At 35.8% G+C, this 22,335-nt stretch overlaps 2 protein-coding genes across 5 annotated transcripts; both read right to left on the bottom strand.

Moving 5' to 3' along the window:
• Positions 1-549: 549 nt before the first annotated feature.
• LOC122134337 lies at positions 550-9,266 on the bottom strand. 2 transcript variants are annotated; one of them, XM_042759397.1, is made up of 6 exons: positions 9,172-9,266; positions 8,204-8,258; positions 4,811-4,874; positions 2,776-4,421; positions 2,392-2,455; positions 550-1,624 (listed from the first exon to the last, which is right to left on the bottom strand). In XM_042759397.1, the coding sequence occupies exons 3-6, from the start codon at positions 4,867-4,869 to the stop codon at positions 886-888; spliced, it is 2,508 nt and encodes an 835-aa protein (XP_042615331.1). In that variant the 5' UTR covers positions 4,870-4,874; positions 8,204-8,258; positions 9,172-9,266; the 3' UTR covers positions 550-885. The 2 variants fall into 2 exon arrangements, with proteins under 2 accessions (XP_042615331.1, XP_042615332.1); XM_042759398.1 differs by having other exon boundaries at positions 2,392-2,452.
• Positions 9,267-14,726: 5,460 nt separating this feature from the next.
• On the bottom strand, positions 14,727-17,874 carry LOC109083324 (fucolectin-7-like). 3 transcript variants are annotated; one of them, XM_042759408.1, is made up of 9 exons: positions 17,842-17,874; positions 17,604-17,661; positions 17,197-17,261; positions 16,725-17,007; positions 16,230-16,363; positions 16,119-16,151; positions 15,359-15,641; positions 15,059-15,195; positions 14,727-14,942 (listed from the first exon to the last, which is right to left on the bottom strand). In XM_042759408.1, exons 2-9 carry the CDS (start codon positions 17,612-17,614, stop codon positions 14,938-14,940), a joined length of 951 nt encoding a protein of 316 aa, XP_042615342.1. In that variant the 5' UTR covers positions 17,615-17,661; positions 17,842-17,874; the 3' UTR covers positions 14,727-14,937. The 3 variants fall into 3 exon arrangements, with proteins under 3 accessions (XP_042615342.1, XP_042615343.1, XP_042615344.1); XM_042759409.1 differs by having other exon boundaries at positions 17,604-17,658; XM_042759410.1 differs by lacking the exon at positions 16,119-16,151.
• Between the last annotated feature and the right edge of the window lie 4,461 nt (positions 17,875-22,335).

Raw genomic sequence — 22,335 nt, 5'->3', positions numbered from 1 at the left:
AAGTACCTAAGAAAGTGATTGGCCAATTATCAAAAGAAAAAGATATATCATGATTTATTTTTGTATATCTTTCTTGCTTTTATCCCTCACATCACAATAATATAATAGAATGACCAGCAAAACATCACTTGTGCCATATTGAGCTTGTTCTATATATATATATATATATATATATATATATATATATATATATATATATATTATAAAAATAAAAACAACAACACTGAACTGACATTATTGAGAAAAATTATGATACTTGGATTTGCCTAATTTTTGAAGTTTGCATCATTGATTCTAGTACATTCCTCTTTATCACTGTGAAGCTGCATTGAAACAATCACTATTGTATAAAGACAATACACAATTTTAATTTTTTTGAACCAACAACATTACAGCAGCATCAATCTTAATCACGCATCACTTTATTTTTATATTAATCTAATTGGACCCAGGATGATTCTGAAAGAATACTCTGCTTTTGCTGTAGTAACGAATATAAGTTTCACATGCATCTGATTGACAGATAAAATCGCACACACTCATTTCAGTGTTTTTTATTTATTTATTTTTTATTTTATTTTATTTTATTTTGTGGATATTTCCACTAACAGTTTGCTTTGCACATTCAGCTGTACAACATTCCACTCACATGGTTTTCCATAAAAGCACATTATTTGTCCCAAATTATGCAATAGGCTGGAAGATTGTGTATCTTTCAGCACAACCTTTGTCTTTCTGTCAATATGCTTTATATAGAGAGCTATTAGCCATAGATTGTCTTGAACTGGGTGCGATATCTGTGAGTTGCTATATGTAACTGTTTGATCAAAATGGATCCAAGATGGATCGAGCAATAACTAGCCTCAGCCGTTTTCAGTTTGTATTCTAATAAACTGCTAGTTTGTCTTTAGTTTTCTCAAGGTCATTAACAATGTTCTGTAACTGATTTATTAATTTCCTCATTTTAACAATGAATTTCCCAGCCTTTGTGTCCATCTCACTTTCATCTATTTCTTCATCTATGGGTGTTTCTGCTAGTTTGTCCATGTCATCGAGCGTCCTGGTATTTTCAGATGAGATCATGTTAAACACAAAGCTGAACCCACCATAAACTTCTGAAATTAAAATCATAGTTTCAGACACCTGCCTAGTCAGTTCAGTAACGTCTTCTATCCATGTGGCATCTTGCTCCCCCAATATTTTCTCAGTACGCTCGAGAATGTCCTTCATCTTTTCAGCCATAGGGGTGATTTTATCCTGAAATTCCTTCAGTTCAGATTCAATGCCTTTTCTTAACCCTGTCATCTGGCGCTTTTTCTCAGAGCTGCAGTTTACACTTATACATCGAGCACTTATGAATGTCATTATAGCGAAAACAACAACAACAACAACAGCAGCAAAAAAAGCCCCTACAGTAAATGGAGCAAAAGCTAATCCTGCAGCTATAGCAGCACCTCCACCTATTCCTGCCCATCCTGCAATTCTAGAGCCTTCAGTGGCAAATCTGCAACCATTTTCAAATGTTTTGATGATTTGATGCAGTCCCTCTGTGCACTGCTGAAGCTGAGGGTGATCTTTCTCGTAGAGTTCAATAAATTCATCTTTGAGACGAGTAACTCCGGTTCTAGAGAAAAGAAATATTAAGAGCTTATAATTATGCTATATATTTAACAATTTCAAATGCAAATGTTTTTATTAACCCTAACCATATTTGCTGATAAGCAGATGCTACTTATGATACTTTATTCTAAATATACTGCCTGTCCAAAAAACAGGCACACTCTAGGATTTTTTTGGACCGCCTTTAGCGTTGCATAACATTGTGCTTTCATTATGGCATTTTTTCGACAACTTTTTTTTTTTTGCTAAAAAATTTTTTATGCAATGTCACAACATTTACTTCCATCAAGAGCATTAATTTTTGGTCGAGATCTTGTATTGATCTTTGGAAAGTCGAAGCACTCTGTAAAGATCAGGACTCTGTGGTGGACCAGTGTATACATGAAAATGATTCCTCATGCTTACTGTCCACTATTTCACTATCCTGACATTGGTATTCTGGCTTATCTGATGTATGTCTTCCAGTGTGGTTCTTTAAAAAATGAAGATGTACACACCGTATCAGTTAAAGGTTAAAATAATTGTTGCCAAACATACAAGAAGCCAGAAATATTAATCACTGCAAAAAATAATTAAATCCTAAAATTTTAAGTGTTTGCTTACTGAAATGCAAACAGTGATTTTTTTTTTCTTTTTTTTTTTTCTTTTTTTTTTTCCCAGGCAGTGTATTAAGTTCAAGAGATATTTTAATAATATTGCACCATAATATAATAATGTAATTTCTGTTTAAACACCAGTCTTCTGAATCAATGCATAGCAATGTTTTCTCACATTATTTCGGGAGGTTCATCCATGCTTTTGCGCCGGTGGTGATGAATGGATGATGTCGTTGCTGCTGCAATAAAAAAAAACACAAGTTGGACACATTATCAGTTTTTATCATATTATCTCAACTATATAACTATAGAATTAACATAAAGGTTCTTTTTCAGATAAAATTATATGTGCTTTTTACACTGTTAACACTATTAATAATAATTCTCTTTAAAAAAAACAACAAACAAAAAAACAAAAAGGAAATTAGACTTCTTGTGTAGTCTGCACATTGCCAACATTGCCAAAATTTAATGTGTGTTTCGTGTGGATCAAGGATGTAAATCAGTCACATAGGTGATCTTTTATTTTCAGATTTGTTGCATTTATTATTATTTTTACCTGCTACACGATTGTCAAATCGGTTAAATTCTTTCCCAGTGAAATCCATCACATGATGTAAAGCTCCCTTGTTTCTCTGCTCTTCTCCAGCTTTCCTCTGATCCTCCAGGTTCTTCATCCACTCATCTTTTCCCTCCTCTTTCAGTCTGAGAATCAAGAAATCCAGATGTTGAAGAGTGAAAGCGCTGTCTGCTTTTAATGCGATTTCAGACAGACTCACAATGATGATATAAGCTTCATGCAGCAGTTTGGACTTTTCATTTTTAATCTTCTCCAGATCACGGACCAGTTTTTCTTCTATTTCTGTTTTATTCTCAGATTCCTTCTTATTTCTTTCATGTTCGTTTGAAATATTTTCATATATTTTTTTATCAAAGTTGGTTTTAGGTTTTTCACCAGTGCGTTCATACTCCAGTTTAAGCTCATGAAACGTCATTGTGATGGTCTTTGTCTTCACCACATATTTTTTATTCTCTCTGACGTGTTCACTGTAATGACACTTTCCTGTACACACAGTGCAGTGGTTTTTTTTCATGACTTCACAGCTTGAGGGCTCTTCCCAGCATTTCTTATGACAGTTTTCCTCACAGACATTGCAGCAGGTTTGGTTTCTGCTCCACCACCATTCATCATCTGTGGAGACTTTCTCTTTGACAGATGTTCTGACTGTAAACTGAAAGTTTTCACATTTCTGAATCTTGTCTCTGTGTTGTTTAATGGCTTCCTGAATCCCAGTCAGTTCTTTCATTTTTACCTCCTCCTCAGATATCCGCTCCTTCAGATTAGAGACACAGGCCTCCAGTCCTCTTCGCTCTTTCAGAACATCTAATGTCATCTGAAGACTTTTTCTGTTCCTTTCTTCCAGGAGTGTCAAAATCTCACTCATGTTTTCCTCTCCCATCTCCCAGGCGGAATTCAAAACACTCTCACACTGTTTGTCTCTTTTCTCTTTCTGCTGGTTGTTGAATAAGAAATGAACAGGCTGTTTTTTCCCATCTCTTCTGCAGGGAATCTGGGCTTTCTTAATGGCACTGAGAGCATCTCTTGCATGTCGTCCATCCGAATGTGTGAACAGAAACACTATGTTGTTCTCTATATCTCTACCAAACAGAGACAGAACTGAGTGAAATGTGTAAAGCTCTTTTCCAGAGAGTCGATTCTGAGTCGTCTTCATCACGAAACACACTGCATCAATATAATGAATCCCATCCTCATCTGAGAATAATGTGATCAGATACTCAGAAATCTCTCTGTCTTTCTCGTATCCTTCAGTGTTTGTGTATCCTGGAGTGTCAATGATGGTCAGAGATGTTGGGTTTTCTTCGACAAACACCTCATAAACCGTGATCGCAGATGTCTGGGTTAATGACTCTTCTATATCATCATCTTCTTCTGTGATTTGGTAAAACTCTTCATTCTCAAACTTCACTCCCAGTAAGTAGTTGATCATGGTGTTGATGAGGGCTGTTTTCCCAGCACCGGTTTCTCCCACCATCAGTATGACTTTGTTCTGCTTGTTTTTGTCTCTTTTTCCATATGTCCATCGTCTGACCTTTTTCTGATTCCCATCAATATATTTTCTGTCTGTGTTCAGTTGGTAAAGTGCTGGAGGACCTGGATTCATGAGGATGGCATCGAGATGTGATCTACAAAAGACAGAACTGATTCAGCATCAACATGTTATGATCTCAATCAGTTATAAACTAGTCTACAGGGACAGATGATTTGCAGTGACAGGATTGTGGTTGTTTATGACTGTTAGTGTTGTTTCAGTCCTGAACAAAGTCAAAACAATACTGAATTCATATTTAAGTCAACATATAATTTTTGTTCATTTCGAAACACTGAGTCATCTTCTCTCTCTCTCTTTTTGTGTCACTTGCTTGATAAGGTTGATATTTCTCTTGTAGTTTTCTCCTGCCATCATTTATTAACAAATCATAGGCAATATGGTAAATAATCAAATTTTAGTTAAACACCAAATTATTTTGATTCTCTGAATCAAATGAGTAAATTAATAACAACAATCTCTTACGCCAGTCTGGGAGGAACATCCTTGCTGTTTCGTCGGTGGGGCTGAATAGTTGATGACATTGTTTCTGTGAATAAGAAAACAATGTATTCTCTGTTTGCATATATTAGATTATCACGTAATACAATTATGAGTAAAATATTAAATTATGAGGTTCTTGATCAATTGTATATTTGCAAGATCTCCAGTCTGTATTTAATTCAGCGTGCATCCAGCAATTTCTTTGTTCTCATTACAGAATTAGCAATTCACTACCAAGTGGATAACCAATGCAATTAATAATACATAATATAATATAAAATACACTGATCAAAAAAATTAAAGGAACACTTTTTAATCAGAGTATAGCATCAAGTAAATTAAACTCCTGGGAAATTGATCGGAGTCTCATTTATAAAACTCTCCTTAGATTTCATCCTAAAATTTTACGTAGGCACAAAAGCTAGATTTTGCGTACGCCCAAAAGTTTTCAGATTTATAAAACCATACGCACGCCAGAACCTGCGCAAAAATTCACATCATAAACACCAGTCAGTGGAAGATTGGTGCATGCGTGCATTTCCACCTCATCTCCTCCCCGAAATCACCAAATATGAAGCTTACAACACCTAGTTTTACTATGCATAACCTCATCTGGCATATCATTTCCATGCGAATTCCCATGCACGTGACACCATGTTTAACACAGAGACAGTAGGGAGATAATATCATTGCGATGTTTTAGAATAAATATATGAAAATATCCATAAAAACAAAATGGTTTTAAATAGTTCTCAGATATTTTAGATGATCTCATTCTTTTACACTGGCCAAATATAATTTTAAATTATTTCAAATTAAATGTATGCAGTTTTGCTGATAAGATATATTTACATATTTTAGCTTTTTTAGTGGAAACTGATAAGCCCATATTTATTGCAGTGTACTGTCTGATTCGGCTCGTCACTGACAAAGTATTGTAAAAAGGAAACATATAAATCTTACCGTTTTCTCCTAGTTATGTCATCAAATATAGTGGAATTTTTAACACCTCCGTGCAGCTCCAATACCATGACTTAGGTGTCCTTGAGCAAGGCACCGAACCCCCAACTGCTCCCCGGGCGCCGCAGCATAAAAATGGCTGACCACTGCTCCGGGTGTGTGTTCACGGTGTGTGTGTGTTCACTGCTCTGTGTGTGTGCACTTCGGATGGGTTAAATGCAGAGCATGAATTCTGAGTATGGGTCACCATACTTGGCTGAATGTCACGTCACTTTCACTTTCACTTTCAGCTGTGGTTGTACAGTAATCCAGCAGTGTCCGCCATAATATCGCAGTAAGTGCGCATCATTGATCATTGTTCTAGCTAAAATATTTCTCATAACGTGTGATCTGTAGTTTAGTTTCGAGATTAATTACTGAGCACTCCTCGCTGTCATTAAAAAATAACATGTCACAGTAAAATGATGTTTATTGTTAATGAAACTATGCAATTATGTTGTTTGTAAAATTATGTAATTTCAGTGTTAATCTCCTTTAATGCGAGTGGAATATTAAATGTAAATGTATGTATCGACATGAAGACCAAGTTTAAAATCGTTGTTTACTTCATTAATTTTCTCACTCCATGAAAAATAGTGTTTACGCATGGTCTAGAATGTCCGTACGGTGCATACATATTTACGCCACGTTTATTTTTTATAAATTCCGATATGTGCGGAAAAAATTGCGTACTAAGTTTCTATGCCTATTTTGTGCATACGCAACATTTATAAATGAGACCCCTGGTCAGTTACGTAGCAGAGGCAGTTGTTAATTCATTTTAGCTGCTTTGGTGTTAATAAAATTAACAACAGGTGCACTAGATGGGAAACCATTAGAAAACCCCCAAAACAGGAATGGTTTTACAGGTGGAGGCCACTGACATTTTTTTCCCTACTAATCTTTTCTGATTGTTTTTCACTAGTTTTGCATTTGGCTAGGGTCAGTGTCACTACTGGTAGCATGAGGCGATACCTGGACCCTACAAAGTTTGCACAGGCAGTCCAACTCCTCCAGGATGGCGCATCAATATGTGCCATTGCCAGAAGGTTTGCGGTGTCTCCCAGCACAGTCTCAAGAGCATGTAGGAGATTCCAGGAGACAGGCAGTTACTCTAGGAGAGCTGGACAGGGCAGTAGAAGGTCCTTAACCAGCAGGGCCTGTATCTGCTCCTTTGTGTGCAAGGAGGAACAGGGTGAGCACTGCCAGAGCCCTACAAAATGACCTCCAGCAGGCCACTGGTGTGAATGCCTCTGAGAAAACAATCAGAAACAGGCTTCATGAGGGTGGCCTGAGGGCCTGACGTCCTCTAGTGGGCTCTGTGCTCACTGCCTGGCACCGCGTAGCTTGATTGGCATTTGCCTTTGAACAACAGAATTGCCAGGTCCGCCTCTGGCGCTCTGGGCTTTTCACAGTTGAGACTAGGTTTCACCCTGAGCACGTGTGACAGATGTAAAAGGTTCTGGAAAAGCGGTGGAGAATGTTATGCTGCCTGGAACATCGTTCAGCATGACCGGTTTGGTGGTGGGTCAGTGATGGTCTGGGAAGGCATATCCATGGAGGAACACAGAGACCTCTACAGGCTAGACAATGGCACACTTACTGCCATTAGGTATCGGGATGAAATCCTTGGACCCGTTGTCAGACCCTACGCTGGTGCATTGGGTCCTTGTTCCTCCTGGTGCACGACAATGCCTGGCCTTATGTGGTGAGAGTATGCAGTCAGTTCCAGGAGGATGAAGGAATTGATACCACTGAATGTCCCCCACGCTCGCCTGACCTAAATCCAATAGAACACCTCTGGGACATTATGTTTCGGTCCATCTGACGTCGACAGACTGTCCAGAAGCTCAGTGATGCCCTGGTCCAGATCTGCCCCAGGACAACATCCATCATCTCATTAGGAGCCTGCCCCGACATTGTCAGGGCTTGCATACAAGCACGTGGGGGGGCATACAAACTACCGAGTACCATTTTGAGTTGCTGCAATGAAATTTCAGCAAAATGGACTAGGCTGCTGCATAATTTTTTCACTTTAGTTTTGAGTGTCTTTGAATTCAGCCCTCTGTAGGTTGATCATTTTTATTTGCATTAAACAATGTGGCATCTTTTCATTCCTAACAAATTACCCAGTCCATATCAGTATCCTGCATGATATTTTTCCCCATTGAGATCTGATGTGTTTTCAAAGTGTTCCTTTATTTTTTATTTTTAGAGCAGTGTATAATAATTAATCAGTATTTATCAATTAGAAATGGAGATATAATAATTAATCAATAATAAATTAATAATATAAAAATTATACAGTATTTATCGATAAATAATGGAGTTATAACATTTTATTCTAAACAAGTATAAACATAAATTTGATCTCACCTTGTATTCATCCATGTATACACCACACAGAGAACCTTCACAACTCATCAGTTATCTGTTAAACACAGAATCATTTATTACATTTATATAATTCAGGGCCGTACCCACCATAGAACACCTCAATGTTACACCATCAATACATAACATTTGTTTATGTCCTTCATTTTAGCTTTCAGAAGCGTGCTCTCGAGCGCCCCCTTCGTGGTCGCTATGTGTACTGAGAGCGAGCTCCGCGTCAGAACTGTCTACCCGACAGTCAAAGCGGCATTACGTCAGGCAAGTGTGTTAATGATTTACTGGGTCTGGTTTCGGGTTTCGTTTAGAAGACAGCCTATGGCTCCCTCGAGGTTTTCCAGTGGGCTGCACAATGATGAATACTTTCTTCGCTGTGTTTTCTTGTTAATCTCTGCCTATTTCTCTTGATAAAATATTAGAAAATATTATACACTCGCACAACACTTCACTTTTGTATTTTTATAACTCCTTGTAATGCCTTTTATTTTTTTGGGGCAGATATATTATCAAAGACTTTCATAAAAAAAAAAGAAATAAATAAATATAAAAAAAAAGATTAAAATAAATAAATAAATAAATAAAAATGGTTATTGGTTATTATTAAATTCCTGATTTTCATGCATGAATAGCCACTACATGTGTGTTTTTATCGGGCAGCGTTGTGACTTGCGTGTGTTACAACACAGACTACAATGTAGTGTTATTCTCCCCGGTAGCCTGTACCATGGGAAAACACCTGACATTTATTACAATTCAATAAAGAAGGCAAAGAAGACTGAAACACTAAACAGGCCATGTGTAGATATATGTATCATTTAAAATGGTGGCCACGCCCTTTGTCTGTGCGTCACTACTTCGCGACGCTACTCTAATAACAGCTTAATGCAGACCTGTACATTAGCCTATATAGTGCACACAAGCAAGCACATTCTCACTATGAACACTAGACCAACCTTTCTGCAGTCCTGATCGTAGCCTCGTGTGTTCTGCATCCTAATGATGAAACCAGCAGCTTCAGCTTCCACAAGTCCAGCTCAAAACATGATGAGGAGAAACTAAATGCGTACTGTCTAACATGCAGTAAATCTGTCCAGTTTTAGTTTTAAATCATCTGTGTGAGACACATAAAAGATAAACAAGGCTTAAACTGTTTAAAGCTAGGCAAACATTCAACAGCTAACTTTTGCTCCTCCCTTCTTTCTCTTCTCTTCCTCATACACTCTTCCGCCGCAAACAGGTTGATCAGGATGTACATTATCACCAGAACGAACTAAACATGAACATGAGGTTTCAGCATGTGTATAGGCCAATAACGGCGAACTTAATTACAAAATTAACTGTTTATAGACAAAGTTTTATAGACAAATGAATAGGGCATAATTGAATATGTTTTACAGAAATAACGGTCTGCAAATACCAGAGAAGTTTAACTTATAGGAGGACGAGAAAATCTTTTCATTATAAAAAGGTAATGTGTCATTGTTGACATCTGCAGTGATGTTTAAAGGCAGATCAATCTACAACGTTTCAGTAAATTATTTGAGATCTGTGTTTGATTAGTTATCATTTCCACCCCCAGTGGACACAGAGAGGAGTGACACAGATCACAAAAAAAAAAAAAAAAAAAAAAAAAGCATCCGCATCTGCATCATTAAGCAACAGTTTTATCCTGTTGACGTTGTGTGCATCTTGAAGGTGCGGCTTTCTAGTCTGCTCCGCTGATATTGGATAAACTAAGATTCATTTAGTAGTTATATTGCTGAAATAAATACCAAAGCTTTTGCACTAATATTAGTCTACTGTGCAAACTGAATAATTTATTAATTTTGAGGCACTAGGTTAATTTGATTTAACGAGACACAGAGAAAGGCAACACAGAATCTGACCAGAATTAAGATTAAAATACACCTCTCACAATAGATTAGGTGTCATAACTGACATGCAATCTGTGTGATACATTATATCCTTTTACATAAAATATATTCAGTTCATTTGAAAATTAAATTAGAAATTACAGGATATTTACACCATTGCTTGCTTTGTTATTGTTTACATGTTTAGCATCAGTTTGTATTATTATGCCGCTCTCATCAATGAAATGCTCACCGAGTCAGCCCTACTTCTGTTCATCAGTCTTTAAAGATGGAAAAAAGCCTACCAAATGAGTCAGGAAGAGTTTACCAAGAGAGAGACGAAAAAATTGAGTCCACAGTGTGGAAATAAACAAGAATGAAATGTTCTCTTAAAGATTCATTCAATAACACAAGGTGGCACTGTAGACCAATTTAGAACAGAAACAGACACAGTTTATCTGATTGCTTGCCACAGCAGCTTCAAAACCAAGGCTCCTCCAAGAAACACCCACAGTATTTGAGATTGACAATAAAATCAAATAGGCCGGGTTTCCATCTTAATGTAAATTACCTCTGATAAGTACACATAAACCTACATCAAAAGGAGTTTGCAATATTGTGAACATAACTTGGCTTTCTTGGTATAAAACTTTCAGTAAATTTTTGAACTTTTTCCTCACCCCGCAGAACCTTTACAGATCAAATTTGTCATAGCTTTAATCCTAAACAGATAACATTAGAAAGGCACACCAACAGTCCGATATGACTTTCAGCCCTACATTAAAGGTTTTGATGCCATATGAGAGTGTTGTGTCATATGTGGACTGATTTTTTTATGGTATGCTATAGTTTCATCTTGTTCAGTTTTTTTACATGTAATGTGAAAAAGCCTGTGTTAAATTTCTTCCAAATTGCGTTTTCCATGTACACCCGGAAAAACTAAACAAATTATAACGAATAGAAGTGTGCCAGTCATTTATTAATGTTAATATTAAGCACTAAAATACACTTTATTTCAATTAAAAAAATTGAAAATGTAATTTATATTTCTGTTTTGTGTGGTTATATATAAGTAATTAAATATAAGTGGTTGTTAAAAATAGCTCTGCACATGTTTTATGGAACTAGGTAATGGTTGGACCGCCTGTGCCAGGGACCTCTTTTAAATCTGCCACATGGTCCAGAATTATTAGAGTCACAGAGGGGGATATGAGCAGTTTTTTATTTTGGGTTAGACATTTTTTCTTTTTCCGCTTAAAATTCCACAATACATGGTTAAAATGTTTATTTGCAAAACGAGTGCATTTTATAAAATACAAAAACAGAAAAATAGCAGAGCTTTACAAACAATGGGTCAGTCGCTGGTTTCAGTCGCTGTGCATGAACTAACCTGCGGACAGACAGAAACTGAGAAGAAATGGCAATTTTGCAAACTTTTTGTTGAACATTTTGTTAATACCGGTCTTTTTGCGTCTTTTAATTCCATTCAGAGTATTATGAAACGCTGCGCTTCGGTTTTCTCTCAGCTGATGTAGAAATTTCAGAGTTTTCGATTTGATGATGGTACGCTTTTCTTCCGGATTGCTGGTTTGTTTCTATTTCAGAGATCTTCTGTGAAATCCTGAACGATACCAACAACATCAAGAGCGAGAAACAGAGCCGAGAAGTGCCGCCAGTGATCGCCACTGAGCCATATAAGGGCTCGTCGTTTTTTGCAGCCACCACTCTTGTGCATTAGGAACGTCTCTGTAGCGCCTCTGGCACACGACTTTCCTGATGCTGAGCCACTTCAGCTACATATACGATGTTTTAATAATGAGCAGCACCATCGTCATCTGCCTTATGCACCTTCGTGCTGTCCGTTCAACACTCCCTCTGCTTCGCCAGCTTGTTCGGTTCGCGGTTCTCGTGCTGTAGAATATAGATATTGCTCGATCAAACTGAATGCATTGGGTTGATTGTGTTTACTGGAAAGGCACTGATGATCTTCTGCAATCTTCTGTCGTAAGGGTTTTCCTGCTTGCTGATGTTAGTGAGGCGTGAATGTTGCACCTTGATTGCTCCTCCAGCAACTCCCAGCAGCAACACCACCCAGCAAGCAAGAGCCAAAGAAGCACCGGAAGGTGAAAGGAGCTAAACACAGACCTGCTAAAGATGTGATTCCCTCCAGCTGCTCCCCATTGTAGTGCATCAGATTACTCACTGGGGTACTGTGCTGCATCCTTGTGCGCGGATGGCACCTTGCTCAGCGTTGTCTTATTCGTGACGCAGATGCAAGTTTGGCACTCGTGAATCGTCATTCTTAGTTTATTGACTAAAAGAGTTTCATTAGTTTTTTCAATTCTGGTTCAGTTCCACAATGCCTTCTTTTCAGTTCAATCAAAAGTTTTGGTTTTCCTGCAATATTAACCTTTGTGTGTTTTTTTTTGTCAGGATTACAGAGCGTTTGGAATTTGGTGTTTGTGCACTTCATGGCCTCACTAGGGAACATGTTCTGCTTAAGTACATTGTATGAGTATTAAACTAATTTATTTTGTAATGGTTGCAACTTAAAACGTCTTGTATTTTGCAATAACATCAGTGAACTGAACCGTAAAATCTTTCCAGCAAGGAATGGCTTACCATTGAAAATCTCGCCTCTGGTTGATTCCCAGTCACCTGCATTTTAAAAAGATTTCAGTTAATTATTATCCACAATTTGGCTCCAAGCGGTGATTTCTGAGAGTCGTTTGTTTGTTTTTAAGTGAAAGTAATAAGAACTACACAAGTATGGGAATCGGCTCATTTGATTGTAAAATAAATAAATAAAATTGGAAATTGGAATCGATTAACTTAACTGGAATAGAGTTAGACCTACCTGAAAGACCTGAAAAAGCATGCTTCATTTCAGTTTTATCTTTGAACTATTGTACCTATTTGTGCAAAATGGTTATTATTTATTACAATACAATGTTACAGTCAACAATGAAAGCAATTAGTCTTATTTATTGATTGATTTATTGTGGCAAGGCCTGTGAAAATTTTGCCAGGGCAAGTAAAAAATTAAACCACTGGCCGAACTGGACCAGTAGAAAATGTCCTTAGCATTAAGCCCCCTGTCAATACGATCAAAATCAGTGTCTTAACACTTGTACACAGATCTGAAGAACAAGTAGGTTACATAATGATATGTTAAAGTTAAAAACTTAAAATATGTACTTGAAAAGAAAACAGGATGACTTTGAATAGCATCACTGTAAAATTGTGAGGAAGAGCTAAGCAAGTCTTGGTAATGTATTTTCTGGTCTGAGAGTGACTTCCTGCTTAAACAGGAAGTAAAGGATAACAAACAAAAGGTAGAAATATATGTATGTGAAAGGAGAATGTATGTGTGTGAAAGCAAAAAAAAATGTATGTATGTGAAAGGAGAATGTAAGTGTGTGAAAGTGCCAGAATAAATTATGGCTTGTACGGCCCCTCATATAAAGGTGTAAATCACGTTTCAAGCTTAAGAAAAAATGATTTGCAGCATTTTACTGTTACTTGTAAGTGTAATTCATGTATTGTGAAACTGCATCTTCATGCTAAAGCAAAATAAATATGATCTGCATGCTTCTGACTTCCATTTTTCCGTGCTTACACTTTTGGCATTTTTTTTTATTTTTATTTTTTTCTCGCCAAAAGACAGTCAAAAGCACTGTGCTGCTTGAGCCGCAAACTGTTTCAGACGGTTCAGTCTGACTTGGTCAACTGATTCTTTCACTAAAAAGAATCGCTTCAAAATAATGATTTGTTCATGAACTGGACATCACTCCGGACCATTTGCCTGAAGCTCTGTATTACAGTTAATAATGTTGGAAATAATGTTCAGTCTCTTGCACAGGTGATTGTTTCACTTCATAAGAGCAATATATCATCGGGAGCCATGGGTATTCATTTTGTGTTGCCTGATATACTTAATAATAATAATAATAATAATATTTTTATTAATATTCTCAAAACCGGTAGTTGCTGATTGCATTTCATGAATCACCAAGGAGCACTACTCCAACAAAAATCCTCTTTAATGTTCTACTCAAAAAAAAAAAAATAAGTCACCTACATCTTAGATGACCTGAGTGTGAGTTAATCAACAGCAAATTTTCATTTTTGGGTGAACTATCCCTTTAAGATGCTCCGTACTCCCTCATTAGAAGATATGTTTAATTTAATTTCACTTGACAAAATGCATTTGGATTCGGAACACGAAACTTGAGTCACACATATTAGAGCACAATATAGCCCAAGATAACATAATACAACAAAATAAAAAAAAATAAATACATATAAATTAAAGTTTGTTCGTGTGCATATGTACATGTGGATTTTTATAAATAAATTGTATTAATTTAAATGGTCATATTTGAAAGTGCTAAAATAATTGATAAATGTTTTTTGCAATATGATCTGTTGCCTCACACAACATTTCCTGCATCCTTGAGAGCTTTAGGATAAATTTATGGTTCCCCTATTTTTAAAACCCTGGTATAGTATTCATCAAACAGTCTCCAATCATCTGTGCATATCTTCTGTCAAAACGGGTGGGAATGTGTTTTTATAGCTACATGAGTACATTTCTTATTCTCCTACTGTAAACATTCAAATTATTTTTTGATTCAGAAACATGCAATACAAAATGCAATGCTGTAGTAATTTATTCATGTAGAAAGCAAAGATAAAGAATAATAGGACAGGAGTGTTTAGGGTGTAAATACAACCCCCCCTGAAGGAAGGATATACAGTAGGTGCATAAGTCAAAAACAATGAAAAGGGTGCAATATTAATATTGCTCAGAAAACAGTAGTTTCAGAGGATCAGTGGACCGTGATGTACGTCGTTTCATTCCACTTAATCTGGCAATGAAATCAGAAAAAAATAAAATAAAAATCATTAAGACTACATACACATATTACATATATATACACATTTAAATTTCTACACACCACATCTCTCTCCTTTTATCACTCACCTGCATAAACTTCAACTTCACACAGTGTGAGGTATTCATTGCGTCCAGGCACAATAAGGTTGACGTATCGCCCGCTAACAGGCTTGAACTCAAACGTTTTTGTGTCTCCAAGTGGGATGGGCCCAACAGTCGCAGCCCTGTGAAGAGACACAGAAACAGAGAAAAATTACAAGGACATATCAAAAATAATTCTATCAAATTCAAGAATTTATTAAAATAACAAATTAAAAAAATATTAAAACATATTTACTAATTTTCTAAATTTGTTTGTGTAAGTACTAAGAGAGAGACAGCACTTACAGCTGATTATTGTTGCCGTTATTCTCCAGGCTGTTGCCGATACGGATCTGAATACCCTCGATCCTCTTTTCACAACAGTCTCCACGATTAGTGATGCTAACCCTGGTTACCCTGTAGATGCCCAACAAGTCAACTCTCCACCAGGGGTCCTTGTCCCCATTAGTCACGCTGCATGACCCGAGCGCATGAATGGACTGCCTGTTACCATCGATAGCATTTTGAGCAGCTCCGAAACTACTGTATGTGGTGGACTGAACAGCTTTGCCTCCAAGAGCAAGATTCCCTGTTTAACATAAAATAGTAGACAATAACTTAACTTGAATTTAAACAGTTTCATCTCAAATCAATATTTCCATGTAATTATGTGTTTGGTGAAAAGTCATGCAAAAAGTGGTATTTGTATAAATATAAGTGGTCGTTCAAAACCTTAAGAAAACTTTAACTCGATTTTTCTCAAAATTTACTTTGCTGACTAGATCGCCAGCTATTGTCTTGTGTATGTGTGAGTGTGTGTATGTGTGAGTGTGTGTATGTGTGTGTGTGTGTGTGTGTGTGTGTGTGTGTCAAATTCCAAGGTGAGTTGTATATATCATGTTTTGAAGTGTGTAAATTTTTATATGTTTGAGGTATTTTAATGTAGAATGTGACAATGAAGAGAACTAATTTGTGAAAATTTGCTCATTCTGACTAATTTGGCCAGCACAGGTCACATTTACTGTATATCTTACTGACAACATTCAAAGAAATGAAGAGCACTCACTTGGAACACAAGTGTACAATGGTTTGTCCTTTTCTGTTAATAAAATACACACATTAGTAAGTACATAAACAAATTCTATCACAGAGTTGTCTTTCTCTGTCTGTCCCTCACCTGCAAACACCTCGACTTCACACAGAGTAAGGATTTCATCGTTCCCAGGTAAAAAAATGTTGACATATCTGCCGTTAACAGGCTCAAACACAAACGTCACTGTGCCATCAGGAACAGTGAGAACAGTTGCAGCCCTGTAAATACATAAAGATCAGTGTTAAAATGGAAAAGAGACGCCTCTAAACACAATGTACATGCCTAAAAAATTAAATTAAAGTGAACTGAAATAAAAAGACTATTCATAAATGATTGTTCATGTTTTATATCACACTGCTATATATAAAAAAAAAAAATAAAAAAAAAAAACAATGGTCTAAACTTACAAATGTCTAATCACAATCTGAATAAAAAAAAGTTAAGGTAAAGTATATCTCCATGACAGTGGCTCGCTGTGGTTGGTTTGTGGAAGAGGTACAATTTTGCGTCCTGTTTTGTTAAACTAGTTCAAACATCATAAATATCGCAAGATGATAAAACACTTGAAACATTTCTTACAGCTCATTGTTGTTTCCGTTGTTCTCCAGCTTGTTACCAATCCGAATCTGAGCTCCTCTGAGTCGTTCTTTGCAACAGTCTCCACGATTAGTGATGGAAACATTGCTTATACTGTAGACGTTTCCAAGGTCAGCTCTCCACCATGGGTTAAACTCAGCTGTAGTGTGAGTGCATGAGCCCTTCGCGTAATTTGAGTCTCTGTTTCCATCTACTGCATGTTCAGCAACTCCCTGTGGGTGTCCTAAGGAGGACTGCACCACTCTGGCATTAAGAGCAAGATTCCCTGTACATTTAATAAAAAAAAAAAAAAGATAAGACAGTTTCAAAGCAATACAAACAAATGAATCAATCACAAGACTTCAATTACCATATAATTTTAATAATTTAATCTGATTGATATGTAATATGAAGACACACAATGATTACAGATTTTTAAATTAAGGCATTTTTACTATTATTTTTCTAAACGTACCTTTCAAATCAGCAACACACAGCCCAGTACAAAGTGTTAGTAACAAAATCACACGTATGGCCATCCTGATTAAGACATAAAACATATTACATCATCTCAGCATATGAAGGAATCATTTTCAATTTACCATCCTCATTCACACAAAGAAACATTTGATAGATTGATCAATTGCCACCTAATAAAACTGTCAGTTTTGTGATAGGAAACATATAATTAAAGAACAGTAGCACAGCTACTTTAAGTCTTTTTCAACAAAGAGCTTTGTTACAAGTGTGATCGGTTTAGAGTTTTGTGCAAAGAGTTTTGTGAATTTATAGTGAAATTGTTTTAATACTGTCATCATTTTTTTTTTTTCATTCCAATTATAATTTTACCTGCTGTAGAGAGTGCATAAACATTCAACTCACCTGGAATCCATCAATGTATCAACGTCACAGAAGACCTTCACAATTCAGCGGTTATCTGCTTTTAAAGAAAATAATAAATTTTTATATAATAAATACATAGTATTATACATTTTAGTTTCTAAACAATTGCTAGATTCATAATTTATCCAATATATTATTCACATGAAGAATATAATGCCCAGACAAAACATTACAAAACCAAAAATATGCTATTGTAGATATGAAAATTAATACACACCAGCAGTCTATGAAGTAAACTGAACTGTATGTGTCTAGTTGAATAAGATTGTGCTCAGAAATGATGTTTATTTATTGCTGAATAAGTCCCTCCCAACCAAATGTGGTATCTGATATCTGAATATTCAACATTAAATGGACCTATTACAAAAGAGTCCCTTTTTTCTGTAAGCCTTTATTCTGATAAGAGACAATTCCATACATAATTTGGAACATTCCCCTATAAATTTAATCATTATGCTACAAGTCAGGATGTTATTAGCACTGCTTTTGACACTATCAACCACAACAGTATTTTGAATAACCTCAAAAATTATGTTGGCATTAGTAGAATTGCATTGGCATGGTTGAAATCATACTTATCTGACTGTTATTAGTTTGTAGCAGTAAATGAAAGAGGTATTATATCAATCACAGTACAGTATGGAGTTCCACAAGGCTCAGTACTAGGACCGTTGCACCCTGTACATACTACTGTTGGGAGATATCATCAGGAAACATGGTGTTAGTTTTCACTGTTGATGATACTCAGCTTTATATTTCTTCACAGCCTGATGAAACATACAAATTCACAAAGCTAACAGAATGCATTAGATATACAAAATTGGATTACCAGTAATTTTCTATTACTAAATTCTGAGAAAAAAAAAGAGTTGCTTATTACTGACCAAAAACCTCTGCATGTAGTAACCTAGAATACTGTCTAACGCTTGATGGCTGCTCTGTTAATTCTTAAATATCTCTAACATATGCTCTAAATGTCAAATGCAGAAGAATTAATTAATGCGTTCATGACCTCAAGGTCAGATTATTGTAATGATTGATTGAGTGGTTGCTCTGCGCACTTAATAAACAAACTCCAGCTGCTCCAAAATGCAGCAGCGAGAGTTCTTACTAGAACCAGGAAGTACGACCATATTAGCCCCGTTCTGTCTACTCTGCACTGGCTCCCTATTGAACAACAAATACATTTTAAAATATTGCTAATTACTTATAATTAAAGCCCCAAAAGGTTAAGCCCTTCAGTACTTGAGCAAGCTCTTATCTCATTAGAGTCCTTCAAGTCTGCTGCGATCTCAAAACTCTGATCATTTGATAATAGCTAGAATATTAAAATGAACTGCAGATCCTTTTACTATTTGGCGTTCAAACATTCTTCCTAGAGCTGTTTTGGAGGCAGACACACTCTGTCAGCTTAAATTTAGATTAAAGACCCATCTCTTTAACCTGGTTTACACATAAAACACTTTCATAATTGTATAATTCTTATTCGTTACAGGATTGTCATGCTGAATAAATTATTTCACCTGGAACTCTGGCCAGAGGAGACTGAGTCTGACCGTTTCCAAGGTTTTTTTCTCTATTTCTGTCACTGATGGAGTTTGGGTTCTTTGCCATTGTAACATTTTGGCTTGCTCAAATGGGGACACTTGATATTTGGCAATATTATCATCTTGATTGCACAGACACTATTGAATGAAAACTGAACTGAGCTGGATAATGAGATTAATGTTTTCTCCAGAGCTATATGTGGTTGGGTAAAATTGATTCTGGCAGTGGTGCGGTCTTCTTATGTCAATATCAGAATCAGAAAAGATTATTGTAGTTACGTTTACATATTTCTCAGACGCTTTTATCCAAAGTGCATTCAAGTTAGAAATTTTATCAGTTGATATATTTGCTGTAAACAGAAGCCATAACCGTAGGATATCTAGTGCCATACTTTGTTGTTTGAAATCCTCATGCTGTAATCAGACACTTTAAGTGTGATCATCTTGTGATCAGTATGTACTCAGTGTAGACAGAGTTCTTTCATTTCTCTGGTTGTGTATTGGTTTAGTATTGTTTTCATTATGCAGCGTGTTTTGCAGGAATAGGACGTTTTTGGCCTGGACATTATTTTCTGCCAGGACATTATCCATTATTTTGTTAATCCTTAAACACAACACAATTAATGATTAGTTCAAAATAAAAATCTAGGGATGCACAGATACCATTTTTTAAGAGACAATCTAATACCACGATTCTGAGTATCGTCCAATACCAATCTGATACCAGTGCTTTTTTCTTCTTCTTCTGTAGAAAACCATTGTGTACCACAGCTTGTTTAATGGGGCAACAAGACATGATAGATGATAGATAGGCTATAAATAATCTTTCAATGTGCAAAATAAAATGATCCAAAACAGAGCAGCACATAATGTTACATATTACATTCAGAGAACACCAATATAAGAGATTTTGATACCTACTTTATTATATTTATGCAACCATTTAAAAATTACAGTAACTGTGCGAATGCTAATTCTCAGACCTCTCTACTCAACTGTTTCTGTGTAAGGGCCCAGGGCCGGTTCTAGACATTTGGAGGCCCTTGGAAAAATTCATATTGGAGGCCCCCCACCCCTAATAAAAATCACTTGAAACAAATATGATTCCTAACCTTTTTATTTAAACATACTATACATTATATATTTAATTTTAAAATGTGTATATTTTTACTTATGCAGTACTGGTCAAAAGTTTGGACATGTCACTATTTATAATATTTTTGAAAGAAGTCACATATGATCATCAGGTCTGCATTTATTTGATCAGAAATACAGAAATAACTATACTATTGTGAAATATTATTACAATTTAAAATAATTTTTTTCTATTTTTACCATACTTTAGAATATCTATTTCTGTGAATCAGCTGACTTTTTGCATCATTACTCCTGTCTTCTGTGTCACATGATCCTTCAGAAATTCTTCTAATATTCTTATTTATCAATGTAATAGTCTTATAAATTGATAAATCCAAGTTGCTTAAATTGTTAAGTCCAATCTGAATGTTGTTTCACCATGGGAAGTGTTATTTAGATAACATTTTTTTCCCATCATTATTACATATGGTTTTACAATAACGGAAAGCACATTTTATTCCACCTATAGTTGATTGAAAAAATCTTAACATCAAAGCCTGGTGGTGAACACATTATGCAAGAGTATGGAAAAACCAAATCCCTGACAGATGCCACCAGAAGACAGATGATTAACATACTTGCTGCTGAGAGGACAGAAACACACGGGTAAGCATTAAGCATATAGCTGGGCTGTAAATAAACATCGTTATTATTTTAAAAATATTAATTATTTAAATTGTGTTGTGCAATGTCATTTGAGTGTGATGTTAACAAAAGTGTCAGAGTGATGTATGCACGGGGGATAGTAGCTTTGTTTCCCTATCTAGAAGACCCATACTCACAACTCGGATATGTGTCACATGATCTTTCAGAAATTCTACTAATATGCTGATTTATTATCAATGTAATAGTTTTGCTGCTTTATATTTATTTTATAACCTGTGATACAGGATTTTTTTGATGATTAAAAAGGGGAAAAAAGGGGGAAAAAGGGGGAAAACTGCATTTATTCAAAATAGAAATAATTTCTCGCAATATAAGTCTTTTACTATAAATTTTTATCAGTTTAACACATCATTATGACCCACTAAATTACAAAATTTTGAACAATATCATTACAAGAGATTTCTATTTTAAATAAATGAACTTTGTGAGATTGTGATGAATTGGCATAAGTGAGAGATTTTTAGTTATTATAAATGGAAAGCTCTTTGCGTGCTGTACAGGCCACATATCATAATTTATATAATACATATTCAGTATTTCAATAAAACACAATTCCACATATAAACAGGCGAGCAATAGACCAGACAAAAATACCCTCACTATTTTCAGAAGCACCCTCAGTGGTTTTTATTCTGGAATCGGACCTGGTCCATCGCTGGATTTTGCTGCATTAGGTAAGGCAATGGTTATTGCATTGACTGCCAAATCATGCTTACTGTATGCTTGCTTTTCTATTAAAATTAACACTGGTTTAGTGAACGTATATTCTTTAATAATAAATAATGAGGCCTGACTTCCTCCTGCAATATTTGTCAGAGACGACGGGGCTTCTTAATAATCACAGAGATAAACACATCATAATCATCTAAAAGCAAAACCTCTCTACATTTGAACAAAGGAAAAAAATAGTTCAATACAGGTGTTTTCAACATTAAATACAACGACTGAAGATATGTGCTTCAAGTTAACTTTACTTTAAGAAACACAGACATAAAAAGCATTACTCCATTCTTTGCATCTGCAGAAAGTGTCTGTTACACATCCTGTCTTAGATCAATATTTAGTCAGACTACTTGTTACATGGATAGATTTTCCCTTTGTACCTTCAATATTTTCTCATTTTCTAGCATATATTTACTTTTTAACATAACCACCTGACACAGAAGCCTCTGCTTTCTGTTTTTTTGTGCAATGATAAATATCATTGCAAGTTGAATCGCTTTATTGTCATATCGGTCATTGTGCTTGTTTTATTGTTTGGTGATGGTCTCATACATCAGCTACACTAAAATGATAGTTTTTTCACCAACCGGATAACTATCGTTTTACACAGGTCCGTCTAAATCCAATGTATTCAACCT

The sequence above is a fragment of the Cyprinus carpio genome, chromosome A7 (assembly GCF_018340385.1).
Source record: "Cyprinus carpio isolate SPL01 chromosome A7, ASM1834038v1, whole genome shotgun sequence".
Classification (NCBI taxonomy): domain Eukaryota; kingdom Metazoa; phylum Chordata; class Actinopteri; order Cypriniformes; family Cyprinidae; genus Cyprinus; species Cyprinus carpio.
Note: the sequence above shows the minus strand (reverse complement) of the source record. Positions and strands in the feature narration are given on the sequence as shown.

Excerpts from the sequence above, each read along its gene's own strand:
- LOC122134337 (XM_042759397.1), bottom strand. The coding sequence starts at position 4,869 with ATGTCATCAACTATTCAGCCCCACCGACGAAACAGCAAGGATGTTCCT. Across the intron at positions 4,422-4,810 it reads GATGTTCCTCCCAGACTGGC|ATCACATCTCGATGCCATCC; the intron begins GTAAGAGATTGT and ends TGTCTTTTGTAG. Across the intron at positions 2,456-2,775 it reads ATTTGACAATCGTGTAGCAG|CAGCAACGACATCATCCATT; the intron begins GTAAAAATAATA and ends TTTTTATTGCAG.
- LOC109083324 (XM_042759408.1), bottom strand. Across the intron at positions 17,008-17,196 it reads GTGTGTTGCTGATTTGAAAG|GGAATCTTGCTCTTAATGCC; the intron begins GTACGTTTAGAA and ends TTAAATGTACAG. Across the intron at positions 16,152-16,229 it reads TGAAGTCGAGGTGTTTGCAG|AAAAGGACAAACCATTGTAC; the intron begins GTGAGGGACAGA and ends TTTTATTAACAG.